Source organism: Bombus fervidus, chromosome 1 (assembly GCF_041682495.2).
Source record: "Bombus fervidus isolate BK054 chromosome 1, iyBomFerv1, whole genome shotgun sequence".
Classification (NCBI taxonomy): Eukaryota; Metazoa; Arthropoda; class Insecta; order Hymenoptera; family Apidae; genus Bombus; species Bombus fervidus.
Window position 1 is genome coordinate 15317568 of NC_091517.1, and position 27314 is coordinate 15344881.

At 26.6% G+C, this 27314-nt stretch overlaps 4 protein-coding genes across 12 annotated transcripts; 2 read left to right on the plus strand and 2 right to left on the minus strand.

The window, feature by feature from the left end:
- Nucleotides 1-568: 568 nt before the first annotated feature.
- Nucleotides 569-6675, minus strand: Sra-1 (Cytoplasmic FMR1-interacting protein Sra-1). Its single transcript, XM_072003913.1, has 19 exons — nt 6538-6675; nt 6122-6349; nt 5855-6034; nt 5576-5757; nt 4979-5503; nt 4697-4901; nt 4417-4631; nt 4179-4309; nt 3932-4102; nt 3777-3859; nt 3545-3613; nt 3085-3158; nt 2614-3019; nt 2323-2522; nt 1702-2231; nt 1538-1632; nt 1195-1433; nt 978-1125; nt 569-903 (listed from the first exon to the last, which is right to left on the minus strand). The coding sequence occupies exons 2-19, from the start codon at nt 6329-6331 to the stop codon at nt 688-690; spliced, it is 3879 nt and encodes a 1292-aa protein (XP_071860014.1). The 5' UTR covers nt 6332-6349; nt 6538-6675; the 3' UTR covers nt 569-687.
- Nsmase (neutral sphingomyelinase) lies at nt 6141-9909 on the plus strand. Of its 4 annotated transcripts, none has more exons than XM_072004025.1 (7): nt 6141-6261; nt 7734-7866; nt 8043-8216; nt 8378-8561; nt 8646-8972; nt 9056-9161; nt 9251-9908. In XM_072004025.1, exons 2-7 carry the CDS (start codon nt 7793-7795, stop codon nt 9595-9597), a joined length of 1212 nt encoding a protein of 403 aa, XP_071860126.1. In that variant the 5' UTR covers nt 6141-6261; nt 7734-7792; the 3' UTR covers nt 9598-9908. The 4 variants fall into 4 exon arrangements, with proteins under 4 accessions (XP_071860126.1, XP_071860107.1, XP_071860134.1 ...); XM_072004006.1 differs by lacking the exon at nt 6141-6261 and adding an exon at nt 6684-6820; XM_072004015.1 differs by lacking the exon at nt 6141-6261 and adding an exon at nt 7356-7649.
- Nucleotides 9910-10385: 476 nt separating this feature from the next.
- Nucleotides 10386-19690, minus strand: Graf (GTPase regulator associated with FAK). Of its 4 annotated transcripts, XM_072003948.1 has the most exons (21): nt 19543-19690; nt 18407-18570; nt 17791-17948; nt 15150-15221; nt 14954-15055; nt 14773-14883; nt 14568-14672; nt 13933-14004; nt 13625-13691; nt 13448-13545; nt 13264-13358; nt 13110-13191; nt 12913-13036; nt 12598-12819; nt 12352-12457; nt 11947-12268; nt 11657-11846; nt 11417-11573; nt 11281-11337; nt 11096-11175; nt 10386-11012 (listed from the first exon to the last, which is right to left on the minus strand). In XM_072003948.1, exons 2-21 carry the CDS (start codon nt 18564-18566, stop codon nt 10921-10923), a joined length of 2472 nt encoding a protein of 823 aa, XP_071860049.1. In that variant the 5' UTR covers nt 18567-18570; nt 19543-19690; the 3' UTR covers nt 10386-10920. The 4 variants fall into 4 exon arrangements, with proteins under 4 accessions (XP_071860049.1, XP_071860057.1, XP_071860074.1 ...); XM_072003956.1 differs by lacking the exon at nt 19543-19690 and having other exon boundaries at nt 12913-13015; nt 18407-18824; XM_072003973.1 differs by lacking the exons at nt 18407-18570; nt 19543-19690 and adding an exon at nt 17394-17419 and having other exon boundaries at nt 17791-17906.
- A 463-nt stretch (nt 19691-20153) lies between these two features.
- On the plus strand, nt 20154-27296 carry LOC139987602 (uncharacterized). 3 transcript variants are annotated; one of them, XM_072004053.1, is made up of 21 exons: nt 20154-20268; nt 21336-21446; nt 21539-21730; nt 21845-21963; nt 22070-22319; nt 22622-22834; nt 22956-23134; nt 23216-23425; nt 23527-23686; nt 23770-23844; nt 23990-24325; nt 24412-24571; nt 24655-24860; nt 24930-25077; nt 25182-25375; nt 25449-25586; nt 25681-25777; nt 25949-26025; nt 26111-26294; nt 26470-26636; nt 26783-27296. In XM_072004053.1, the coding sequence occupies exons 2-21, from the start codon at nt 21399-21401 to the stop codon at nt 26936-26938; spliced, it is 3309 nt and encodes a 1102-aa protein (XP_071860154.1). In that variant the 5' UTR covers nt 20154-20268; nt 21336-21398; the 3' UTR covers nt 26939-27296. The 3 variants fall into 3 exon arrangements, with proteins under 3 accessions (XP_071860154.1, XP_071860165.1, XP_071860146.1); XM_072004064.1 differs by having other exon boundaries at nt 20172-20454; nt 26473-26636; XM_072004045.1 differs by having other exon boundaries at nt 20173-20454.
- The last annotated feature ends 18 nt before the right edge of the window (nt 27297-27314 follow it).

Genomic DNA, 27314 nt, shown 5'->3' on the forward strand with positions numbered 1-27314 from the left:
AAATATGTCAAGTATTTCTTATAATTTACATTTAATTTGTAAAAAGAAATTAATTTAATACAAATATATAAAATGGACTGTAATGCCAGAGTTCATAATATATTTGCTGTCATATTATGATAAATAATACTGATACTAAAAGATATATAATTCTTAATTCAAAGATTTGAAATTTTTATGCAATTTCCAAGTATTCGTACTTTCGTACTCATGTATGTATAAAAAGTTATCAATAATAAGAATCTTATTTTACATAAAAAATATAAGATTGGGAAATATTTTAAATAATATATGAGATATATGAATATTCTTATTGATCAAATATATTGAATATTACCTCCTTAAGGGTTCACTGAATTTTAGAAAAATGCGTTTAAAAAAACGCTTTGCATAATACATCAAACGTAATATTACGAAGATGGACCTTAAAGGGTTAACAACGTACTATGCATAATTATAATATTATTACAAATTATATATAAAAATTTATATCTTTTTACAGAAAAATGAAACAAATTTTAATGATTTCAATAAACTTATTTCAACGTTATATGCACTAATGGAAACGTTACCTTAAGAAAATTTAGATAAATGCTCCAAATTCCTCTTACAAGTAATTTAAAAGGTGAGATTCATCCTTGATTATACTAAATTATAAATATTCTTGCTTATAATACTTATATTATTTCACTGATGATTCATTTGACGTAAATATTCTGGTGTATGATAGTGTTGCTGTTGTACATGAGCAAGCGAGGGGTGAATTGGAGGTGGAAAACATCGAACGTGTTCAACGCTTGTTGCGTCACTATCTCCACTCTTCAAATATTTGTTTAATACAGCAAAAATTTGTGAATTTAGCACTTGGAATCTTCTAATCCTATCCACCATTCTTTTTAAGTGCTATTTAAAATGAATAACGATTAAATATTTAATAATCAAAAATATTATATTACAACTCATGTATAAATACTTACGATTCCTTTAACGTTTTCATCTTTACCATCAACACGTTGTACTCTCAAAATATGATAGCAAAAATCAAGAGCTTCGAATCTCCTTTGTTGACCAAGTAATACAATCATAGCACATCCAGCCCAATGTAAACCCTCACCAAATAGTTCTCTATAATGAAAATGGTATTAAATTATAAAACCTGTATTATTACTAATAGTAAAATTACATATTACTTACTCAACAGTAAATTCTGTTTCTCCAACAGGAATGCAATATACAAATTGTAACGCACTCCATAATCTATGAAATTCTGTACATTCATCAACATTCATTACTCCATTTACAGGAGGAGGACCAACCCAAATAGGATCATCTAAGAAACTACGTAGTCTACTGAGCACTACTTCAAATATAGACAAACCACAACAAAGCCGTTCTCGGGTTAATAAATCTCCTTCTCTGGCAATCATTGCTTGCTGTATGATTAAAATAATTTTAAGTTTATAACACAATTAGACATCTTATATATTTTTATTATTTGCATATGTTACATAATGTGTATATTCATTTTATTACTTACTTTAGCTGTGCCTAAATTATCTACATTGGGGACAATTTGTAAAGCTGCATATTTGGCTTCAAGTCGTTTCTGCTTAGTCTCTGGTTTTTCACCCTCTAAAATTGAAGTTATTATAATATTTTAAAAAATAAGATTGTTTTGCACATATAATTTAAAAATATTACCTTTACAATATGGTCTTGGTAATATATTTTGAAATGGTGCTGCATGTAACAAATCACAAACCTCTTCTTGTGATAAAGCTTGTTCCATTAAAAGACAAAATAAGATTGTGTTACCAAACTCGCGAAAATTATGAAAAAGTTCCGTTTTAGCATCTGGATATTGCACAATGTCATTTAATTGAGCATGATAATATCCCAAAACTCCTGGGGATCCATAATCGTATCTTGGAAGTTTACAAACTTTTGGCATAGCCTCCATTAATGTCTTAGTAAATTGATGTAAACTTCCTTGAATTAGAGATTTCACAATTTTTAAAAGTTCTTCCATTACTACTGCAATACCTTGATATCCAAGGAGTTTACACATTGTACGGAAATGTTGTGGTCCAACAAATCCCGAATATTGCCCATATTGTGTACTATATGCTAAATTTAATTGTTTACTTCCCCAAAGATAATGATGAGACATTTGAGGAGGTTTATCTCTATGTACTGCTTGTACAAATTGAAGCCCACGACATTTTACAAACCTATTATAAATATATTTTATTTTTAATACAAATAATTATGAATTCTGTATGTATTTATATAATTGGGTTTTACTTTATAACACAATTATACCTATTTGTTGCTGCATTATAACAATAATTCGGTAAAAAGTCATAATTCAATTCCCAAAATACATGAAGTGTGATTCTTCCATATGGGGCTAAAACATTATGATTTGCTTCACGAAACATAGCATCATATTCATCTAATGCAAGCCATTTACTTAAAAGTTTATGAGTAAGACGATTCACTTGTAAAAGTCCTTCCAATTCCTTTAGTACACAAGATATTAAGTTATTAAAATACATATTGAATGCAAATTAAATACAAATACAACATATTAAATTTAATAATTCAACTTACCACAACTCCTGTTATATCGCCAGATTCAAATTTACTAATTGCTAAATCTAATGATTTTTGCATATCTGCATTAATGCGTTGCGTAATCAATTTGTTCAAATCAATACTTCTTCCAAGTAACTGAACATGCCTTTGTTTTAATAAAGTTTCGTATCTATTAGCACGAGGATATGGAAGCAAATAGGCTCCTAACGCAACACATTCTACTCGAAATCTTTTATCTAACAATATACTTGCAGCAAGTTGTTTATAGTGAGCAAAAATTTGCTCACTAAGCTTGTAAACAAATTGATCGAAACATAAATTTACTTCAGCTTCTACTTCATCATAAAGAAACTGTTTACGAAATATTGTCAAAGCATATAATGCACTATCATTGTATAAGTCAAGTGGATATAAAACGTACCTAAAAACAAAATATTACGTTACAAAATATTTTTTAAACGATAGATATATTTCTTTTTTACTTACTCCATCATTGATGGTTCCTTGCTTCGTAATATATGATCAGTCAAAATCCATGGCATGGACATTTCAATTGGAAACTGAAACATATATTAAAAGCTTTTAAAACTTATAAAATAATTTACATATTATCAATTATAGATCTTAATACATTAATAATATAATAATTATACACTTTCATTAAATAGTTTGTACAATTGTACTAATAAAATTATTTTTTAACAGACATATATTGATTTCATTATTTAATGCATATTATTTGTGAAACAATAAACTTATAACAACTCAATGCTTAAAAAACCGTAGAACATGTATTCTCTATATATTAGTTAAAATTTATACAATAGAAACATAATAATAATAATAATAATAATAATAATGAAATCAGTAAACCATATTATTGATGATCATTGCAAGAAATTATAAGCATAAATAACTGCTACATCACTCGTGTCTAACAACATACTTGAATACGTTTCTCCATGGTAATCAAATCGCTGCACTCTTCATTATGCTGGTGACGAACTTGGCATTTCTAGTCATGAAATCAAGCACACAAAACGCTATTTAATAATATTTTTTGCATACATATATTAATACAAAATATTTACTGGTATTTAGTAAAAAATGAAGCAATAATATCAACTATCATTTTTTAATAAACTATGTTAAACTATATTAAACAAATGTTTAGTTACTTGTATCTTCCGACCCATGGTCATTTCTAGATAAAATTCTCTGTACCACAATTGGGATAAGTCACAACAATCTTGTAATGATTCTGAAATAAAATAACGCTATTATTATCCTATTTTAATACGAAATGTAACTATATCTAATTCATTATACTAACCACTAAAATTTAAGAGGTAACTCCAATAAAAGCTAGTTTTATGAAACTGATCGATTTGCACAAGGTATTGGCCATCAATGTCTTTCCTCAAAGTACGTTTTCCGCCACTTTTATCCGCAATTAATGATTCTAACATAGTACGGACCATATAGAGCTGTGTTGAAGAGGGCCCTGAGGAAATACATCTTTTAATAAAGTATTGAAGTATATTATTCAAAAATGTAATTATATTTATTTTTAATCTTACCAACATTTCGACGCGGTACTTTAATACCAAATCCATTATCAGGATCCTTCTTTCCTTTTAGTGCAGGATCTCCTAATGGCTCTACTCCAAAATGCCAATCGGCACAAGTTTCTCGTACTGACACAATGATACTGAAGAATATAATAAACGTTTATAAATCGTTAAACAATTATATGGAACTATTTTTATATAAAAAAGAAAAGCACGCTTCCATATAAATAAAAAATAATATACAAACCTCCTAATAAGATCCTTTTTATTTTTAATTGCTTTACGTAATGGTTCTCGCAATGTAAGTTGAACAAAATCTTGTAATTCCGCATATATGTTTCTACGTATTGCGTCAATAAAAACTGTTTCCATACGCGCCATTAATACTTGTAATCCTTTAATCATTGCAATTACTTCTATCAGAGCAAATTTTTCTTCATCTGTATAATTATAACGCGTAGCCTGATAAAAAGAAAAGATATTAGTATACATCATATAGTTAGTAAAAATAATAAATAATGTCTTACTCTTTCATATTCTTCAGCTTCCTGGGGACATTCTTTATTCATATGATGATCAGTAGGATGTAGAAGTTTCCAACTATAAAGTTCTGTTACTACACTTGTCCACTGAGAAAGTAATTGTAATCCACGTAACGCTAATTCTGCGGTTTCTCGATTTTCCGCATCACTGCCACATTCCTTGTATGTCGTAGTTACTTCATTACTGTATCTATATTACAGCAAATATATCTTTATAAGTTTGAAAATTAGCATTTTTCTTAATTTCGGAAATATTTTTATTCTCACCTTGCTAATTCACTAATATATTTAACATGATCTTCTCTAATTTGTGGAAGATGTACCATAAGATCTGCTTGTGGACTCATACTATTTGATGAAGAAGACAATGGCCATTTTGAAGCATCAAAATGTTTAGACCGTTTAATATAATTAAAAGGTGCAATTTGCATATCACCAAACAATGGCACTACTTCCAAGTTTTTGAAAATTCTATCAATTCTATCTAATTTTAATTTCTTTTTCTGATCTAACTTATTAATATTGCAAAGCTCACTATCCATTAAAAATAAACCAAATCCCATCACTTTTACCAACATATGTTTTTCATTTGGAGTCAAATACATTTTAGTTTCAAACATATGAACACATATATTAACAACATCTGCAAGTAATTCTTCATATCCTGGAATTTTTTCTAAATTTTCTTTTACTGTATCACGAATTTTATTTTGTGTAGCTAAAAACATTGATAAATTTTGAGATTCTTGTAATGTTTGAGAATCAGACATTACTTTAAGGAACTGAGCAGCTCTAAAATAAGAATATAGCTATTTACAATAAAAATTTTAATAATTTAATAAATTTAAAAAGAGTAATAGTTACCTTCGGTATGTGGAATAATCATTTTTTACACTAGATTTCATATTTTTAAGTTCATCCAAAACTGCAAACATATTGATAAATTTTCCTAAAGTGAGTAAATATGCTTCAGAAACAAAATCTTTTCTTTTTTCATGATGACACAAACGTTTTACTTCTCCAGAAAATCTTTCAATTGCCTTTCTCTGAAGATTAACATTCATTTATTATTTGTATGTAATAAATTCAACTTTATCAATATGCATATAATAACAAGTTATTAGATATTTTTATTATACATACTTGAAAATACATAAAATTTAATAATTTATTTACTTCTGGTGCTAATACTTCTACTGTTTTTTCATAAATTTCTACTCTGTTGGGCTGTTCATTAGATTTTGGCTGAGGTATTGCACGAGAACAACATCTCCAAGTATATAACATCACAGCATGCTTTAAACCTTCTTCTAATAATTCATTCTTTAAATTAAAAATTATAGATTATATATGTAATAATTCTATTGATAGCATAAAGATAGAGTTATCTAATATCAGATACTTATTTACCAAACTTGCATGAACAGTAGCTTCTTCAATGTACTTAGCAATCCCAGTAACAAAGCCATTTCTATCTTCAAAATTAGTATCAAAATTGGCTTGATATACTACAGAACATGGTTGTGCTTCAATACAAGGTTGTTCATCAGGTAATGTAAATTCATCAAGTACATCAACATTGGATAAGGCATCACCCAAAGTTACTTTATCAGTAGCCATTACAACTTAAATATAAACCTAGATAAAAACATTACATATTATTAATGATAAAATCGCATTGAAAATATATACAATTAATCTATTTTTTAGAAACATTTATGGGTAGAATTTTAAATGAAGGTCTAGGAGCAAGTTAATAATCACAAAAATTAAAGTTTGACATAAAAATTTATCAAAATAATCATTACAGTTATAATTTAACTTACCTCTATAGAGGTTACGTTTCTAGAGACAAGTATACTAAAATTTCGAGTTCTTTATTATAAAGCGAAATAATTCTTGATTATTTTGCAATTTATTCAATACATTTTAGTACAATAATTTCTAATTATACCTTATACACAATTATATCTTTAACACTCCACCCTCACCTTAGAAAACATAAGATGATTATCCTATCAACAATACTTAGGTACTAACAGAGTGGTACAGAGTACTACATACAATTACATACTTGACCCTTTTAAAATAAAAATTTATACTAAAAAGGTTGGTTTAATTTATTCAATATGTATTTAATTCAATGCAACTTTATTAATTAACTATATTTTTCGGAAAAATATATATATCTTAAAGATTAAGATTTAATTTCAATAATGTTATATGATGATTAAATATTTTTACTTTTTCATCGATTATGATTCATATAGCTATTTTTGTTAACTGTAATTAGTTAAAATATTTATAAATACCAAAGTAAAGGATTAGAAGTAAGATTACATTAGACTATATTAGATTAAAGTAAGTACTATTACAAAGATGACTACACTGACTACAGTGATTGTTACTGCATCAATTTTTTTTGTATATGATATATTGTAAAAAGTTTTATAGAATATTTCCATATTCTACTAAATTTTATTAAATATTTTATAACAACTGCATTATGTATAACAAAATACATTTAATTATGTAATTTATAAAGAGAAACATTTTTAAATAAATTAAAAATTTGCTGTTCATACAGGAAAGTTGAGAACCATTGCTTAGATATTGTACATGTAAAGTGTGGAGACTAAATTCGTAATACGCTAGCAAAGAGAAAATTTCCTCTCTAACGCTATATATAGATAATATATATAGATAATATATAGTTATAACATATATATAGATAACAATTTATTCTTAACAATCGAAGAACAAATTGTGTGATAAGTTCTAACGTGACCATGAAGGCATTATTGCCACTATTTCAATCTTTTAAATTTCGAATCTGTGATAAAAAGAACAATAATAAGTCAGAATTTTTTAAAATCATTCTCTTCATATTTTTGTAATTTTGGTTAAAGAAAATTATTATCACAATTTCATATATAAAGTACATATATATGTATGAAGTATGATATTGATAAATGTTGGAAAAAATTAATAAGAAGAAGTACTTATTATATCACAATTGCAGATTTGATTGCGGGAAAATATATTTGCATTAATCTGTTTGAAACAATAAAACCATAAAAGATGTCAGACATAAAAGATGATATAAAGATGACAAATGTAAAAACGTTAATAAGTATTCTAACTTTAAATTGTTGGTAAGTTGCATTATGATGTAATACAGGATTACTTTTATTAGTTTGAATCTAGTTTAGAATTAATTATTTTTATACCAATTATATTTTTTATAAATATTTTCCTATATCTAGAATACAAAATTATAGTTAACATAAGTATACATACTGTCATATATTCATAACATTTTATATTTTAGGGGGATACCATATGTTTCACGAAATAGGAATGTTCGTATGACAGCAATTGCAGAAAAATTTGCTACAGAAAATTATGATATCATTTGTCTACAAGAGGTATGGTCTGTTAAAGATTTCAAAATGATAAGAGCTAAGACAGAAGAACAGTTACCTTACTCACATTATTTTTACAGGCAAATATCTCATTTTTATATATTAAATATATTTTTAATATAAAATATATATTTAAATTAAATTAAATTTAAATATATATTTTTATATAATATTAAATATTAATATAGTACTATTAAACTTGCTTTTTTATTACTAGTAATTTTAATTTAATGCATTATAGTGGAGTTCTTGGATCTGGAATTTGTATCTTATCTAGATTTCCTATTAAAGATGTAATATTTCATAAATGGCCTTTAAATGGATATGTACATAAAATACATCATGGAGATTGGTTTGGTGGAAAAGGTGTTGGACTCTGTAGACTTCAAATTCATAATATGAACATTAATGTTTATATTGCACATGTAAATTTAATTATTGAGATTTGTAGTTTTTATTCATATAGTTTTGGACATATCAATAAATATTAAATATGTTTAATATTTTAGTTACATGCAGAATACAATAATCACAGTAATGAATACACAGCACATAGAGTTCTACAAGCTTTTGATACTGCCCAATTTATTAGAATGACTTCTGGTGGTGCTGATTCTGTAATATTAGGAGGTGACCTTAATGCAGAACCTCAAGATTTAGCTTATAAAATCATTTGTGGCGTTGCTGGTTTGGCAGATGCTTGCTCAAATATTTCAAGTAATTTAGGGACCAATGAGTGTGCCAATAATAGTTATACTAGTTCTAAACTTGCAAGAACTTGTCCTGAGGGGAAACGTATAGATCATATTTTATATCAAGGTTCAAAGAATGTTAAGGTGCATTAAATTATTTTTATTTGTTAGTTATTTTCGTAGGAAATTGCCTAGAAATAACCATATTAATAATATATTATTCGTAGATAGAGGTAACAAATTTTCAACATCCATTTCCAAAACGGATACCTTACAAAGACTTCAGTTATTCTGATCATGAGGCTATTATGGCAACTTTTAAATTTATTCCTGGTAAGCTAATAAATATAGTGATATATATAATATGTATAATAATAATATATATGGTAAGTCATTTAATACTTACATCTTTATTATTATAGGTGAATTTCAAACTATAAATGTAGATGTCAAAGATTCAATAAAGGAAGCCATAAGTATATGTGAAACGTCATTGAAAACGGTTCGTCGGCAGCGATTTTGGTATCTATTGGTTTGCTGTATATTAATTATACCACTTGTTTGGTCTATGGGGTTAGACTGTTCCTTTACATCTCTCGATGTAACTATTGGACTTAATATAATACGTATTTTTTTGACAGCAATATTATGTTATATTTTGTTCATGAGTTCTCTATGGAATAGTGTAGAAAGAAATGCTTTGAAAGCAGGATGTTTAGGAATGGAAATTTATTTGGCAAATTTAAATAATAATTTATGTAAAAAATAAGTTTGTGTACATTTTGCAAGAACATAGTTCAAAATTTGAACTTCCTTTTTAAACTATTCCATAATTTTTCAAATCAAAAGAATCAAATAGTATCATTTTTAATAAGAGTATATTTTCTTACTAAAAAAGTATAATTCTTAATGAATTATAGCATTTACATACATTAATATACTCAGTATTATATTATTATGCGACAATAATCAAATTAAAGCATAAAAACATATAAAACATCTCATTTTTATAAATTGGATAAAATGCATTAACTATCTTTTATATAACTTCGTAAAATCACAATTTCAATTCTATATAGATAATAAATTATAATACTTTTTTAAACTAAATTTCATATGAAATAAGAATAAAAAGTACTTAAGATATTAAATATTAAAAATGAAAGAATAAATAAGTTACAAAATCTTGTTACATTAATTGATAAATTAAATAACGAACGTCATTTTAACTATTATTCTGTTAATTGTGTTTATTACAACTTAATTGTTATAAAACATTTAAAAGAGTGTTTTAAGATAAAATCTTATTCTGTTATGTAAAATTTTATTTTGCAATAATATATTATTTTAATTACTATTAAAGATAAAAGTCAGTAATGAATAAATTAACATATTTTATAAGGTGATGTTTTAAATACATTCCTTACACTATTTTATTTAATAGTTTTACACATAAGTTATCTAATTTTTAAAATTGAAACATAAGATTATTATTTAGGAAACTACAAGTACGTATACATTTTTTTGTAATATATTTAATTATAAATTAATGTAGTCTTTATACTATTAAAATCTTTATTAAAAATTCTGATTGTATTTGGTATTTATTTATTTTATCACATTTTGATATTATATGTGTGTACACATGAGTGCACATTACGCGTGGAGATTATCGCACTATCAACAAATATTATTGCCTATGAGATCTCCTAAAAGCTATATACTGGATCAATATCTTTTAGTACAAATATATTTAAATATCATATAATATATTAGCACTATATATGTAGATATATATAAATTTTTCTACAAGTGATTATATACACTATAGACGTTTTTGAGCAAAAAGGCTCCTAATAAATAAAGATGTTTGTATGTATGTGTATGTGTGAGCACGCGTGCGCACGTGTGTGTAATTGACTATGTAAATTGTACCCAAAGGAATTTAAATAGAAAACATTATATTTCACAAATGTCATTGCATAGCATTCCCGTTTTCGTGAACATATGTTTCAGTAGGCAATAGTACTAAACATACCCTACGAATTATGCAATGTAAAAACAATGTAGGCACTCTTTGGCTTTTCCAAATTCAAGGCAATTGTTCAACATAATTCTTTGGGACCAATCCCGTCTTACCATTTAATGTACCTTCCAACCATCCTGGTTCCAAAGAGGCCTTTACTGTAATTAAAAATTATGTCAGTACTTTACTCGTAAAGTAATTTTCTAATGTGCAATCATTAAATGTACTAAATTTTGTATACCATTTGTAATAATTTGATTTGGTTCAAATGACAATTCTCCATCGCTTTCGGCCACACAAGCATACAAAGTGCGGACTCTCCTGTAACAAAAAATATATTCTTAAATAACGCAATATTGATATCATAATGAAAATATATACATAACAAATTACGATGAAAATGTTTAATAAGAATTTTATGTTTACCAAATACCAGGTACTTGTCCAGGGCTTGAACGTCCACTGCTAGGTGATGTATTAACTCTACAAATAAAATTGTATGCATATTAAAAGCACATTCAAGTAAGAAATTAAAATGTTTAGTTAATAAAAAGGCACTTACACGGATACCGATGGATTGTTTCGTTGAGTGTAACCCGACGGGTAATGCACAGACATCATAGAACCACGTTTTTGTTTTACTGGCAAGTCAGATGAAAATGAGTGTGGATCAGAAGCGATTGATTCACTCGAGCTACTCGTATTGCCACTGGTTAATACTGAATTTATATAATTATTTATAATTATTAAATTATAAATCATGCAGATAAACAGATACATTTTGAAAAAGAATTAAAATAACCTTTATCTGCAGAATGATATATAAGATTTGCATTCGTTAATTTAACACGTCCACTTCGACTATCTAAATATGTCGGCATTCTGTGACTTGTATGTTCTGTTTCTTCGTAGTCACCATTTTTTCGTTCATCTATAGAAGATGATTTAGTAACAACTGCTAGTGGGCTATCATAGTATGATCTAGTACCGAGCTGTATAAATAATTTAATTTCGAATAATGTATGTATCGTATAATCGACAAAAAGTTTATTTTATGCTTTAAAACGTAAAATCAGTTAATATATAACTTACATGTCCATGTGGTGAAGATATATTAGTATGTACTGGATACCTTAGGAAAGGAGTTCCATTACCAGAAGATGTTGACCCATCTTCTACATTAACACGTTGTGATCGAGAGGGAATGGTATTTTGTGTTGAGCGCACAGTATCTTGTGGTGGACCAGCAATTATTCTCTCACAATTTTCAATTAAAATTTCGACTACTATGTTATAAAATTTAATATCCATTATAGAAGCTACTGTTTCTTCTTCTGGTCGCAGTAAGGATGGCCCGAAACATACCGCTAAATTACCGACAGTCATTAAATTTTTATCACTTTTTTTCGCCACACTACAAACAACATATAGTTAGGTTAAAAAATTACATAATTTGCATAATTTTGAATATTTAATAAAATTGACTTTGTTATTAACCTGTACAAATGTTTAATAAGAAGCACTAGCATATTGAAATTTGCTTTTGGGAGTCGATAAACAAGATTATGAATATCATTGATACGTGCTTCTTTGATTTCTTGTTCTGTTGAAAAGAATAATAAAAATGAAAAATATAATTAAAAAATATATTTTTTAATTTATAGAAATTTAATATAAAAAAGATAATATTTTTAATTTAAAGATTTCAAATAAAATAATATTATAGAGAATACCTATACGCACTCGCAGCTGAAATGAAACTATTATAATATCGGAAAGTCATTAACGGTTCAGATAGCGTCCTCAAATATGTTTTGAGTGCACTAGTAATAGTTTTACTTTCCCATTCAAAGCGATCATCCAGATTAAGTTTCTCCAGTTTCCTTCTATCTAGCCCCATAGCTAAAAGTTTATTTACTTTGGAAGCAACACCAACGACTCTATAGAGACCTTGTTCTTCAAGGCCTAGAACAGTAATACATCATATTAAAGTAATTTTCTGATAAAATTTTAAAATAAGATAGTTAAGAAATATGTAAATTGCTACCTCACTCTTACCTCTTTCTTCGAGCGTTGTAATGCATTTTGATACGAACATGAAACCAGTTTCATCTAAAGTGGTTTCTTCAGATTTGGTTGATGCACCTACTATAGGATAATTCTGGAATGATAAATATACATACTGTATCAATTTTTTCAATCATTTTCGAATTAAAAAGTAATGCAGTAGAAATCCAATAATAATTGTTACTTACTGGTTCTTTACCATCCATGGCATCAAGCCATAACTTTCTATCTTCTTCAGAAAGCGCTTGGAATGTATATACTACATTAGGTCTAGGAAAATAAAAGAATTGTAAATGTAATGTAAAAATATTTGTATTATGGATTATTATGAATTGAACTTACTTATCAATAGTGGTGATATCAAAGCAAAATCGTTTTTCAATTGTATCTGACATACGACGTACACAAGATGCCAATGTAAAAACTTCTTTGCTACTCTATTAAGTTAAGACAATATTGATGAATGCTTTTTCTTGATAATAAATTCATAACAACATTAATTTTAGAAAACCTAAGGCTTACTTACAAATTTTCCTGTAAGTTGATTATAAGGTATCATTGTAAATTCCTTTTTGTCCTTTTGATATGTGCAATACTGTTTTGTCCATGTTGTGCCAAATGCCTCTATAAAGATTTATGATTATATTAATATGTAATAAATATTCGTTCCATTTATTAACTACATAAAACTTTATATATTTACTTTTTTCCATTAGAAACAAATAACCTTCACGTGTGTATAGTTTATTGACCCCACTTTCTACAGCAGACTACAAAATGAAAATATTACTAGTATTTCTGTTATAGATTACTACTAACTTTATCATTATACAGTAACAGATTTTTTTTAAAGATACAATGTTTATCATAGGATTCATGTTCAATCATTTCTAGAATTAATTAATCAATTTTACATATTATGTTTTAATAACACATTTTCTTATGCGTTGTAAATAACAACAATGTATACTAAAATTAAATAATAAAAATAATAAAAAATATGTCACATACCTTTTTCATATCCTTCATTTTATTCATAAGTGATTCTGTTTTATCCCGGGTAGCAAGGAAATTTTCTCTAGTCTTGTAAAACACACACACACACATAAAATTGAAAATTAGTAAGCTATTTGTCATGCTGTTATCCTAATAATATTTGCACCACACAATAATTTAGTAAGAAGTTACATTTAAGTATATCTACAAGTAGTTGAACATTAACAACCAAATCAATTATGAGAGAATTACTAATATTAAAATACTTCAAAGTGCATAACAAGACATTTAAAAGTACCCAAATTATATATCCCAAATAATCTTTCAAAATATTTGGAATATGTTGTACCACATTCTTATAATAACATAAATTAACAAAGTAATTTATATTATAATAAAATGATAAAATTTTCATTTCCAAATTTTGTATAATAATTCAATAAATAAATTGTAAGATATATAAGAGATAGAATGTGAAACAACAATGCACAATGTATTTCATAAATTTATATAAATCAATGTTATAATGCACAAAGCAACTTTGTTGTCATCTGAATAGTGCTAATGTAAGTAATCAGTTTTAGAATCGTGCTTCTAATGCTTTTCATATATTTTTAAGCAATGAAATACAAAGTAAGGAGAGAACTAACTTTTTGTATTTTTAGCTGCAGTTCAGTCATATAAGGTTTAAAATCCTCTGCAACTTCATGTCCTTGATGATAAAATGTTAACCAACCAAACATAAAACCTAGTAACTGGAAAAAATAGTATTATTTGTAACTCATAATATTTAATTATTCTTAATGTAAAATCTATAATAATTTAATGAAAAACATATAAAAGGGGAAAACTTACAGTTTCCACAAATTCAAATTTTTTACGTTCTTGTACTTCTTGAAGCAAGAACACATACTCTAAACTAGCTTGACAAAAATGTCTTTCAGCCATTTCCAGTGTTGCATCGGCCTAAAAGTAATTATATTATTAGATCAAGTACTATAAATATTTTGATTTTATAATATGTAAATATTTATACCTCTTGAAGAACATTGTCTTGTTTTTTGGTAGACAAATTCAAGTAGCGTTCTTGGCTTTGACAAAATTTAATAGTTTGTTTTTCAAATTTCTTCTTTCCGTCCTATTAATATATTAGTTTCATATTATTTCATAAATAAAATATTGTACTATATACATTAACTTTGAAATTTAATTTACTAAAGTTTTTATACTACCTTGACACCTCCAATGTGTTCTTTTCTAAAGTTTTCCAAAGGGAGTATAATTTGATCATAAGCACGTTCAAGCTAAAAATAAAAGTTATTGAATAAAGTAAAATTTTTATAAAAGAATAAATTTAAATTCATTGAATCACAGTAAGCAGTGATCTTGTCTTGTACTGAAATAAATACATACAGAAATAAAATTATATAACTTTTAGGAATTATATGTGCATATATGCACAACTACATATATCATATAAATAAAGTTAATCATAATAAGAAACAATAAAAAGTGAAATTAAATCATAATACAAGTATATATACAGAGAAACTAAATAATTATATTGTGAGATATACAGCCAATGTTTATTACAAAAGCAACATTATAGAAAACAAAATAATATTATATAATATATACAGGGCGTTCTACAACTCATGAACGATCGACTAGGGAATGATTCTGCATGTAAAAATGAATCAAAAAGAAAGAATACATTTTTTCATGCCCCGTTTCCGGAATTTAACTAATTGCGGACTGAACAGGAATATAATAATAATCGATACAAGATTGAAATATATATGAAAATAAGTAAAAAATGTAGAATACAAATTTTGTATAAAATCCTTTGTTTTCAAGAAAAATAAATTTTAAAATGTATCATGCGCGTGCACTAGACCAATTCTTAACTAAACATGTTCAAACTTAGTTTTCTTGAAAATAATGCCTTAAGCGGAAAAATTTCGTTTTACGTTTTTGACTTATTTTCGCACGTAATAACAAATAATCTCCTGCTAATTGTTTATTCATATCTAGTTGATATTTAATCGAATTTTCAAACTCGATTTTTTCGGAAACGGGGCCTCGGACGAAAATATTCTTTCTTTTCGATTCATTTTCACATGTAGAATCACCTCCCACTCAATTTTCCACAAGAGATTTAGAGTGCTCTGTATAATAATAAATAATATACACGTTTATTTTAAACTGAAACAATAAACATGTTTTCTGTATTTAAGGTGATAACAATAATATCCTTGTATGATAAAGACATAGTTTATTTAAAATTTGTGATTATCAAATAATTTTTTAAGGATATTAAACAATGTATTGATTATAATAACTCTAATTTTTGTTGACATTTTATTTAGAATACATTTTTAACTACAGATTTTCTATTTCTTGTAAATTTTTATAATTGCTTTCTTGATACATAAATGAAATGTATTAGAAATTATTTTATTAATATATGTATTTATATAAAAGCCATATGTAGAATATGTCTCACTAAATAATAGTAACATAAAAAGATTTATATAATACAAATTAGACAATTTATATAAATAAAATGATTAAGATATAATAAAATGATTAATGATTAACAACTTAGTTATTTCATTTATTACACATTTATGTATCTTAACATTTATGTATTTATGTGCATAAACACACACATTTGTTAGTAGTAAGAGAAAATATATGATTTATTAACGCACATTACCTGAATAAGCTTATTATAACTACTTTAGCACTAAATACTAAACTGAGCAATATTGTGCTTTTATATTCAGAATGGGGACTGGATTCAATCATCCAATCCTGATTATTTATTCTAAACATCATAAAATCTTGTATCATATCAATACTAAAATAGAAGATTAAGTACAAAATTATTGAACTATAAAAGAGTTACTAAGAGTTACATTCCTTGTTTAGAAATGAATGCAAATGCATGTATGTGTCCCTATGTTCACACATACACACAAGCATTGACATTGCTATAGAAAAACAAGCATAACAGCATTCTGTTATTTCACTATTTGGGAAAGAACTTATTTTTTGTAACAGATAATTAATATGCAACTTACCTAATGCATTAAAAATTATTAAATATATAACTTGTTAAAGAATGTTACTAACAGTAGTAATGTTAGTAGTGCTAAAAATACTTAGTCTTTGTTTTTATATGCATTAAATGCTTGAAACATTTTATAAAGATATATTATATGTATATAACAGTTACATGCAATAATATATAAAATTTTTACTTGTTCCTTGAAGAGGATATTAATGTAAATATTAAAAGCTCTTTTGTAATTCAAAAATAAAAGCTATTTGTGTGTGCATTCAGAAACATGACAAGAAATATGTACATTGTAATATACTAAAAAATATTTACTTTTAAAAAATATTGAAAAAATAAATATAATTTAATTATAAAAAGAACTTTGGTTGAAAATATGTTTCAAAAGATATACCATTAAATAACCAGGATGTGCTCCTTCTATAAAAACAGAGTTTTTATATATAGTAACACTTATTATATTTTTATAAATAAATAAATAATACACAACAATGTCTTTTTGCAGAAAATATAAAAAAAGTATATTATTTTAAATATTTTAGTTACTAGTTTAATAAAAAATATGATACATAAAATTGTATTATGACTTTTATTGTTAACTTTTACCAAAATTATAATTTTTGATTTCTTATGCTAAACATAAAATTTAATTTTTATTGTTAAATATTATGGAATCGAACTATAACAAATTAATAAAACTATAACAAATATTATAATATGAATTGCTTTCATTCAAGAATAGTCTTTCCAATGAATATAAAACATATTTATATACTAAAAACATTGCATACCATGCGATCCCTTTCATCCTCTATTGATGCAATAAGTTTACCAAATTCCTTAAGGCTTTGTGATATGTGAGTTTCGTCCTCAGTTTGAGTTTCTCCAATACATTCAAAACTAAAATTCTGCAATGTTTTGGAAAATGCTCTCTGTGCTCTGGACAAATCTAAACAAGTTAATAACTGTTATTTTCATGATCATAGATTTTACAATAAATATATTTATTCAGAACCTTATTACTTGTATCTTCAATTATATAAATAGTAAAAATATAATTATAATGAAATATAACATTATTCCATATGATATTATAACATAATTTATGATACAACAAAAATAATAAACAAAATTAAAATTTAGTATAATCTATATGTATAGTAGCACAAATCAAATATATTTATATTACAAAATATGAATATGACATACATAATAAATTAAAAAATAACCTGAACCTTGAAAAAAAATTTAGTGTCAACTAATATAGTTGATTAAAAAATTGTTCAATGTTATAACTTTGTAACTAAAATATGTTACTGGAAAACATGAAAGTAAAATAGAATAAGATAAGAGCAGCTGTTACATGTGTACACAGAACCTTATGAACCTTGTGACAAATAGACTTACTTTTGGCAGCTAATAAAAGATCTTTGACCTCTTTGATGAGCCGTTTAATTTGTTGGCTGGTCTTCTCCAATTCACGCTCATGATAATGAAGATTCTCTCGAAAGTAAGGACTATCGGTTAAGCAATCCGTAAACTCTAATGGTTTTAGGCCAACACCCATTATTCTTGATTGTATATTAAAATTCAAATGTCATTAATAAATCAAAACAACAGACCCGATAAATTAACACTTAGAATAACTATTACGATATATGATCATTTAATGGAAACAATATATCACAGAATGTGCATCAAAACACTTTGCAGCGCAAATTCTCTTTGACGTGAAGAAAAATCAGTTCACAATATTTCTTTCATTTATTGATAGTCATGAACGATATATTTCTGAATCTTCGTTAAGATTAATACTAAATCACTAGCACGATTATGTAGACAGAAGCTTTACAATGATTAAAGATCATGTACCCTCTTGTGTCAAATGAACTAACTACAGTTTAAATGGCGGGTTATTCGAAACACCGCGATATAACACAATGTATAATATAAAATTATATATTGTGAAAACAAAACAGTTACATAGTACTTTTATAAAATAACTTATGCCTTATGTGTACAATTATTATTTTTATAAACTAATAACCTTTACTAAAATGTAACTATACATTGTTATTGTAATATTTTAACTAAATTCACAAGAACTACATTAACATATAAACCTTATAATTAAAAAGCTACGAACCATTCTTTTTTAATAAATAATTTCTCATTGATTTTAAAAATAAAAAATATGTTTATAAAAATAGTAAATTAATATTAATATAAAATACATATGTATGTATATATATATACATATTTATGTGAGTGGATGTATGAATATATAAACCTATTATGCTAAAATAAAATTAAGAATAATATAGTATTCAAAAGATTGAATATACGTATTATATGTTCATAAAATATTTTACAAAAATCAAATTTAATAATTAAGTATATAACACTACCAAAAGATAAAAATTTCTACATTTTTAAAAATGTAATTTATGATGTTATAAAGATTATAATAAATAAGAAATAATCAAATATTAAGTAATTTTTCAATTATTCTTTCTAAGTGACAGTATTAAAATATCACTTACCTAAAAATAGGAATTGTTGTGAAAATTTGGAAGCAAGACTTGCTTTCTTAAATTGACTTGAATTCCATACATTTCTCATTCAACACTATGATGGTTTTTGCATTAACATAACATTGTAATTAGCAAAATGACATTGCTTGTATACTTACAAATATCGATCTTCGATACAAAATGTCTACGTCTTGAACTTAGGCTTGGATTATCGTAATCTTAAACATGAACAATTTATTTAAAGAATGGAATCACACTCGTATATTGGTAATGGTATTTTAATGTAGTACCTAGTAGTACAGTTGTACCATAAATGAAAACGGATTTATACAAATTAAATAAATATAAATTTTTCATAAAAAGTTTAAAATCTAAAGCTAATATATGATTCTTGAATAAAAAATTTCTATTCTTATAAAATTTTAATCAATTAATGCAGACTACTATTTATGTATCCTTTTCATAAATAAATTTGCTAAAAGTTGGTTAGACTTCTTAATACTGTTTCTCTTTTACATTAATAACTTTCCCGATAGATCTGTCTTTTTTTTATTCGAGATCAGTGTTGGACATGAAATACTAAATTCGTCTTTAGTTGTTCGAATGCTAGTCGAGCTTGCGAACTATAAATTGAGTAATTCACTAGAGAGAAATGTGGTCAATTTTCCAGTCTATGATTGTGTGGTGTTTGTATAATAGGTTACATTGTGTCCTCTAAAATGACGTTTCTTACTTGTAAATATTATTTATTTGACACTAAATAATTTTTATTGATTATAAGAACTCGTTGACAAAAATTTTCGCTATCTGTGAACTTGTGTATTATTTACCAATTCGTGTGAGGTTATGATAAGAAAATTAACTTGAGTCACATCCTGTGTCCAATGTTTACCATTAGATTACTTTTTGGATCCATTAGAGGTAAATAACCTATTGTTTATGTTTTATTTGAAAGATTTAAATGTGATTTGTATTAGTTCATAAACATTTACATAACCTCTCATGTAGCGTGCTTGTTTTGACATTCGGTGGATTCACGCTATGATTTAAACATATTCTTGCATATTTATTTGTAACTTACACATAACCCTCTGTTTCGATAAATCTTATTTATTGATCTTATTTTTTACCTTTTGATACTCTCTGATTGTATTAATTTACTATTATGTTTGAAATACTTGTTATAATATTCAAAAGGTGAGATAAGAAACATAATAGCCTCATCGATAAACAAATGTAATAAAAAATGCATTTGTAAAATATTTGACATTAATATTTTTTACAATTCATAACAAATTATGTTCTTACTCTTTATTAAATTATTATACTTAACTAAAACCTTTTCCAACGTTATAATTTTTTATTTTGTACTGTATATGTATCTTTTTATATATTTTATATATTTAATATCATACTATTGTATTATATTGAATATAGCTTTATATAGTGTTTTGATATATAATTTTAAATTAATTTTATTTATAAATGTGATACAAATGTTTTATTCTATTAGTATAGTCTTTCTTTAATGGATTATACTAATCTGACCATATTATATATGATTATATATATAACTAATGTCATAAATTAGTAATATTAGCAATTTCTGTCTTATATTAAACACATTTTCTAGAATGTAATAATCTTAAAAATCTTGCAAAATTTTAAAAATTATAAAAAAGATCTTATAGTAAAGTATTTTATTTACTTAAACATAATGATATGAATGTTTATTAAATTAATATAATACAAATTTTGTGTCAGAAAAACTATGATATTAATATTTTATGAAATTATTTTAGATTGTGAAAATTCATTATTATATCAGATATGACATTAAATGGTTTAAGCAATCAAAAATTAAAATGATTGATACAGCCTGTAGTTTAGAAGATGCGTGTCGGCAGGCTCAGGTAGCACTTTATTATTATTTTCTAATTTATTATAAGTTTCTAATTAATTCAAGTAGATTTTTTAATTTTAAATATTTACATTTTGTATGCAGGATATGATAAATCAGGTATCCAAATGTTGGAAAAATGTTCAAGGACAAAATTCTATAAGTTTAGCTTGTGATAAATCATCTATTCAGAAAAAAGAACAGAATCATTCTAAACACAGCATTCAGTCTAAGTTGACTAGATTATATTTTGAAGAACTTACCAAAGTTCCTCATGCAACTCCCGACTCTGTGTTGGTACGTATACTTCTGTAGAAATAATATTTTTAATATTCTTAATATTAAATATGTTCCAAAAAATTTAATATAGATTAATAAACTAGTTTAATAATAATATTTGCATTCATGTAGAATAATCTAGAAAATGAATGTGATCTTTTGGGAAGATTGGTGCAAAGAGAAGGTCTATATACATTAATTGTTAATCTCTATGCTGGTAATAAAGGATACTCACTAGCTGTAAGAAATAGGTAAATATATTATACTTTTCTATTAAGTATATGTTAATATTTATTTACAATATATTTGAAAACTAAATTAATAATAGTAGATTAATAAGTAATTTTAATTTAATAGTGATAAGGGAAATCAGTATGATAAAAATTCAATATTAGCTGAAACACAACTGATGGGTTACGAACAGGGTGAATTGCTTTCATGTATAGATAATGGTCAATTGCCTGCAATGTTGGCCGAGCAACTAGAAACTAATCATTCTCATTTATTTTATGATGGTTGTATAATAGCTGAAGTTCGAGATTATCGAAAAGCATTTCCTCATACTAAAGCTGAAGTTCACCATGTGCTTCTTAAGCCTACAACACAAGTGAGAAATAAAAAAAAATATATTATTATTATTATTATTTTATAATTAGGTTATTATTTTTCAAACTATGACAATTTGCAAGCTTCTTTGTTTTTAATAGTAAAGTGTGTGTTCATATTTTTAATAATTTAAATTTTTGCTCGTAATAAATATTAAAAGAGAAAATTGGAAACAATTTTTCACTAGAAATGAAATTTGAGAAATACTAATATAAGTGACAAAATAAGATAATAAATAAAATAATAATTAGGTTTTAACTAAAAAATTTAAATTAATCAGCATAATGTCTTAATATCTTTTAGAGTGTACTCTCAGATGTATCAACCTTGACTAGTGATGGTGATTGGAGTCATGAAGAACGATTAATGTTAGAATCACATTTAGTCGCAGCTACCCAAGGACCTCTTTGTCTTGATCCAAATCCTATTCCTAGCATAGCTACAACACGATTAAAGCAATCTAAATCTTTGCTTACTGATCACCAACTTATGCGACAAGCCAAAAAGTTTTCACAGGTAATTAATTGTAATAGATTAGAATGCAACTGTGATTTCTATTTAGTTTGCTTGTATTTTTAATTATATTATATTATGCTTAATTCTAATATTTGAAATATTTTACATTGTTTTGTTATAGGTTACAGTTAATCGTAAGAGAAAATTGGAACAATTAGCACAACCAGAGGGATTAACAATACAAGATTTAATGCAAAAATTAAGAGCAAAGAGAGGAGTAGCTACAACCACTGCCTGTCCACCGCCTTCTCTTACAAATCCTCCTCTACTTCCACCAAATACACCTATTGATGTTTTAAGGTACATTTCAGTAAAATGTTACTATTATTTATCAAAAGTCACTATATGTATTAGTACAATTTTATGCTTCATGTATGATAGATTTGCAAAAGCATACGAACGCCCGCGAGAAACAAAAGACTGTTTGCCACATGTTATAGAAGAATATATATTAGAAACGGGAGGAAGTCAAGGTGAAATAGATCACATAAAGCTCTCAATTCTACAAAGACCTTCTAATTCTGAGTACCTGGGAGAGCTTTATATGGATAAGAATCATCGTGAAGGAGAGAAAAACGGATCTGCATGCCGGCGAGTATTTGCTCATCATTCTCTTTTGTCAAATAGAATTTTATATTTTGTTGAAGTTATAAAAATTGATTGGACAAATAAATATTTGGAATTTTTTATAGATTTACATTAGGTACAAGAGTTCTGGCAAATCATTACATTCAACAATTTACGGAAATATTTACGGAAGAGGGTAGAAAGAACGTTAGAATAAAACATGTTGTACCAGGGCAGGTCCCTCGCGTAACATGTACACCCGGTATGCAACGAGCACATCAACAAGTATGTATACTACAAAAGTGAAAATTTTTTCTTATTATATGCATTTTCAAATAAATACTTTTTGGTTAATAAACTTGTTTTAGGCGCAGCAAGCAAAAGCAGCGCAATTAGTTGCTCAGCATTTACAACAAGCTCAATCTCAACATGTCGCGCAGCAGGTAAATTAAATATTTTTTGCTAAATATTTGAATAATTATTATATTATTATATTATAATTATTATATTATTATACTTTTAATAAATGTAATAAATTTTAATAAGACTGTTCTGAACTAAACTAATATTTAATAATAATTATTTCAGATCCTATCAAGAGCTCAAGGTCAGTTAAATACTCTAGCTGGTCAAGTAGCTTCAATGAAAACTATGACAGAAGCCACTACTTCTGCACAAAATAACTTGACATGCGTAGACGCAACAAATATTCCGCAAGTTATTGCTCAGAATGAGACTACATCAATGAGTCCAGGGCAACCTTTAACTAATGGTGGATCAAATGCCTCCACATCTGTACAGATTGATAACTCTACTATGTCGGTTACTGATGGCAATTCCTGTAATGGATCTGGAATTTTAGTTTTTCAGCAGAAATTAAATAGTAATATTAATAATGCTACATCTACAAATGTTCCAGTTTTGGTAGGAATTATACATGAACTTATATGAATTATGTGTAACATTATATTTTGATGTTCGGACAACTTTACATATTTCTCTATTTATAGCAAGCTCAACTGCAAGCTGGAACACAAAATTGTGTTACGGAAACCGTTAATCAGAGCCAAAATGAAATACCATTTAAAAAACATTCTACTAATCCCGCGATAACAGCTCTTGTAACATCTCTCATGAATTCAGCTCAACAATTTCAACAGCAAGCTGCAGGTTTGTTATGACGTTGATATAAACTGTAATACAAAATAGAAGAAATGCTAAAAATAAAAGTATTTTATTAAACATTCTTTCAGCAAATGCAGCAGCTGCTGCTATGAATAGTAATACACAGACTACAAACAAGTCAAATAATGCTGCGATCCTTAGTTTGTTAAATAGCAGTCCTGCCAATTTGACGCAACAGAAAGTCCAGCCACGAAGGATCTCTTTGAATGCTTCCATCCCATCTAGAGTTCTTAGTCATGGAAATGTCATTAATGTCCCTAATACAACTGGTCAAGTAAGTCAATTAAGCTTGTACTTATATGTTTTTAACAGTATTCTGAAATTGTAAGAAATATATTTTTAGGTAAGGGTGAGTTTAAGTTCAACTTTAACAGGACAGTTAAGTTGTAAGCAGCAACCAGTCAAAGCAACAGCTGTGAAATTAGCTCGTGTGCAAGATCCTAATTCAACACTTGGATTATCAATGTCAGGACTTTCAGCTTTGTTAGCAGGTAAATATTTAAAGATACATACAAGATGCAATTAGTGTGTATTTTTTCTATTATTTCTATTCTCTCTTATTTAAGGTGAACATAATTAAAATTATGTATTATAGGGACGCCATCTGCAGATAATCCAATACCAGGAATTAATTCTGGTTCTTCTCTCCTTGAGCGGTTAACTGCTTCTTCCAGTCAGAATAATCAATCTGCGACGCCAATGAGTACTCCACCATCAACCAATGTAAACCTGCAGGGCGTAAATCTTACTAGTCTGTCGAATTCCATCAATGGTCTCCAAAATGTTCAGGTTGTGGAGAGCTGCTTATTTCAACATATGGCGTAGAAGATGAAATACTACTGTACTATTCATTATACAACAGGTATCATTTCCTGGACTATCACAACCCATTACGATGTCGCTAAATGTGTCAGCAACGACGGGTTCCGTTACACCTACAGGAGTCATTGTTTCTCTGCCTATATCATCTGCAACTAATACTTGCACCACGGTTTCTAGTGTTAGTTTCTTTGTATTTCACGCATCTGCTCATTTCGGTTGGTTTAACATAAAATGTACAAAAATTTTTCTGAAATATTGATTCATATTTCTAGATGGTAGCTACTACAGTTGTTACAACAGCTATTGCTGGAAGTACACCAACAGTAGTAATAACTAATCCTGCCAATACTCATTTGTCGTTACCAATTGGTAAGAATTTTTTTTTTTTTGATGCACTGATTCTAAACTTCATATTAAATTACTTTATTTAATATATTAATGTTTGACTAACAAAGATAAGTAAATGTTTTATGTCTATATAAACTGAATAATTATGATATACGAAATAATCTGTATTTTATTATACAATAAATGTTGTAGCCCAAATAATACCTTCAGCAGTCAAAGGATTATCGCAACAAAACATACGTAGTAGTAATTCTGTTACCCTTGCACAGGTATTTATAAATTATATATTGTGTTATATAATATGTACATAATAATTTATTAAAGTCCTAAAATGAGATAAAGATTACTTCTTAGGGTGGACAGGCAATTCAACTTGTTGGATCTCAAAGGCCACGAGTTAATCATATAGCGCGTCAAGTACAACCAAATCAAGTTAAATCAACTGTTTTATCAAATCAATTAGTAACTGTGGCTAAAACAGTAACAGCCAGTCAGTTAATACTGTCTGGTAATAAACAGGTGTTAACTCCTATAATGGGTAAGTTACCATAGATACCATGTCACAATATATTGTTATTTAAAAATAGATTATAGACAGTAACAACAATATTTTTATATAATATATATTTTTATATAAGCTGCTTAATTTATTCGTGTTTAGGACATTATATTAAATTTTTTTCAACAAATAAGGATAGTGTCATGTTTTATAGCAGCAACGAAACCAGTGCTTATGGCATCCCAGACGACATCTTCTTCCCAAGTAGTACCTGCAAATAAACAAACATTATTGACAAAATCCTTGCATGCTAGAGCTTCTACAGGGCAGTGCAGTCAACAAACTCAAAGTCTTGGAGTGGCAACATTATCACAACAACAAGTATGTATTTTTGCATTATTAGTATAAATTTTTAGTTAAGAGAATAATATTACATATTATAAAAGATGATGTAATATAAAAGAATATATATACTTTTGAATTTATTTAAAATTATAAGTACAATTCAAAGATTGTTTATTCTGTAGTTACAGAGAACTCTTGTTAAACCTGTACAGCTCCAACAGTTACAGTGTTTAACTACACAACATAAAGTAGCGGTTGCAACTGGCAATTCGCAAAACAGGACTCAAATTGAGCCTCAGAGAAATTCTACATCTGGCCCTGGGGAAGATCCAGCCTGAACATGTTCAAATAATTAATATTTCATCACACTGAAATAATTGGAGCCTGCCTATAAGGAATGTAATGAGGTTTTTATATATTAAGTTAATATGACATTTGAAAATTTTAATTATGCATGCAATTATAATTGTAAATTATACAATTTTTATTCATGAACGATCAATGTTTAACAGTAAAGACATATTTTATAAAAATCAGCATAATACATACTTGTGCACATGTGCAATAAATTATTTCTACAAAAAAAGAAAAAAAAATTTCTGCCTCAAAATATTACTTTGAGGATGGTTTCAATTATTGTATATATAACTTATACATACAATATGATTTGTTTTATATTAAAAAATATAATAAATATTCCATTTTTTATTGACC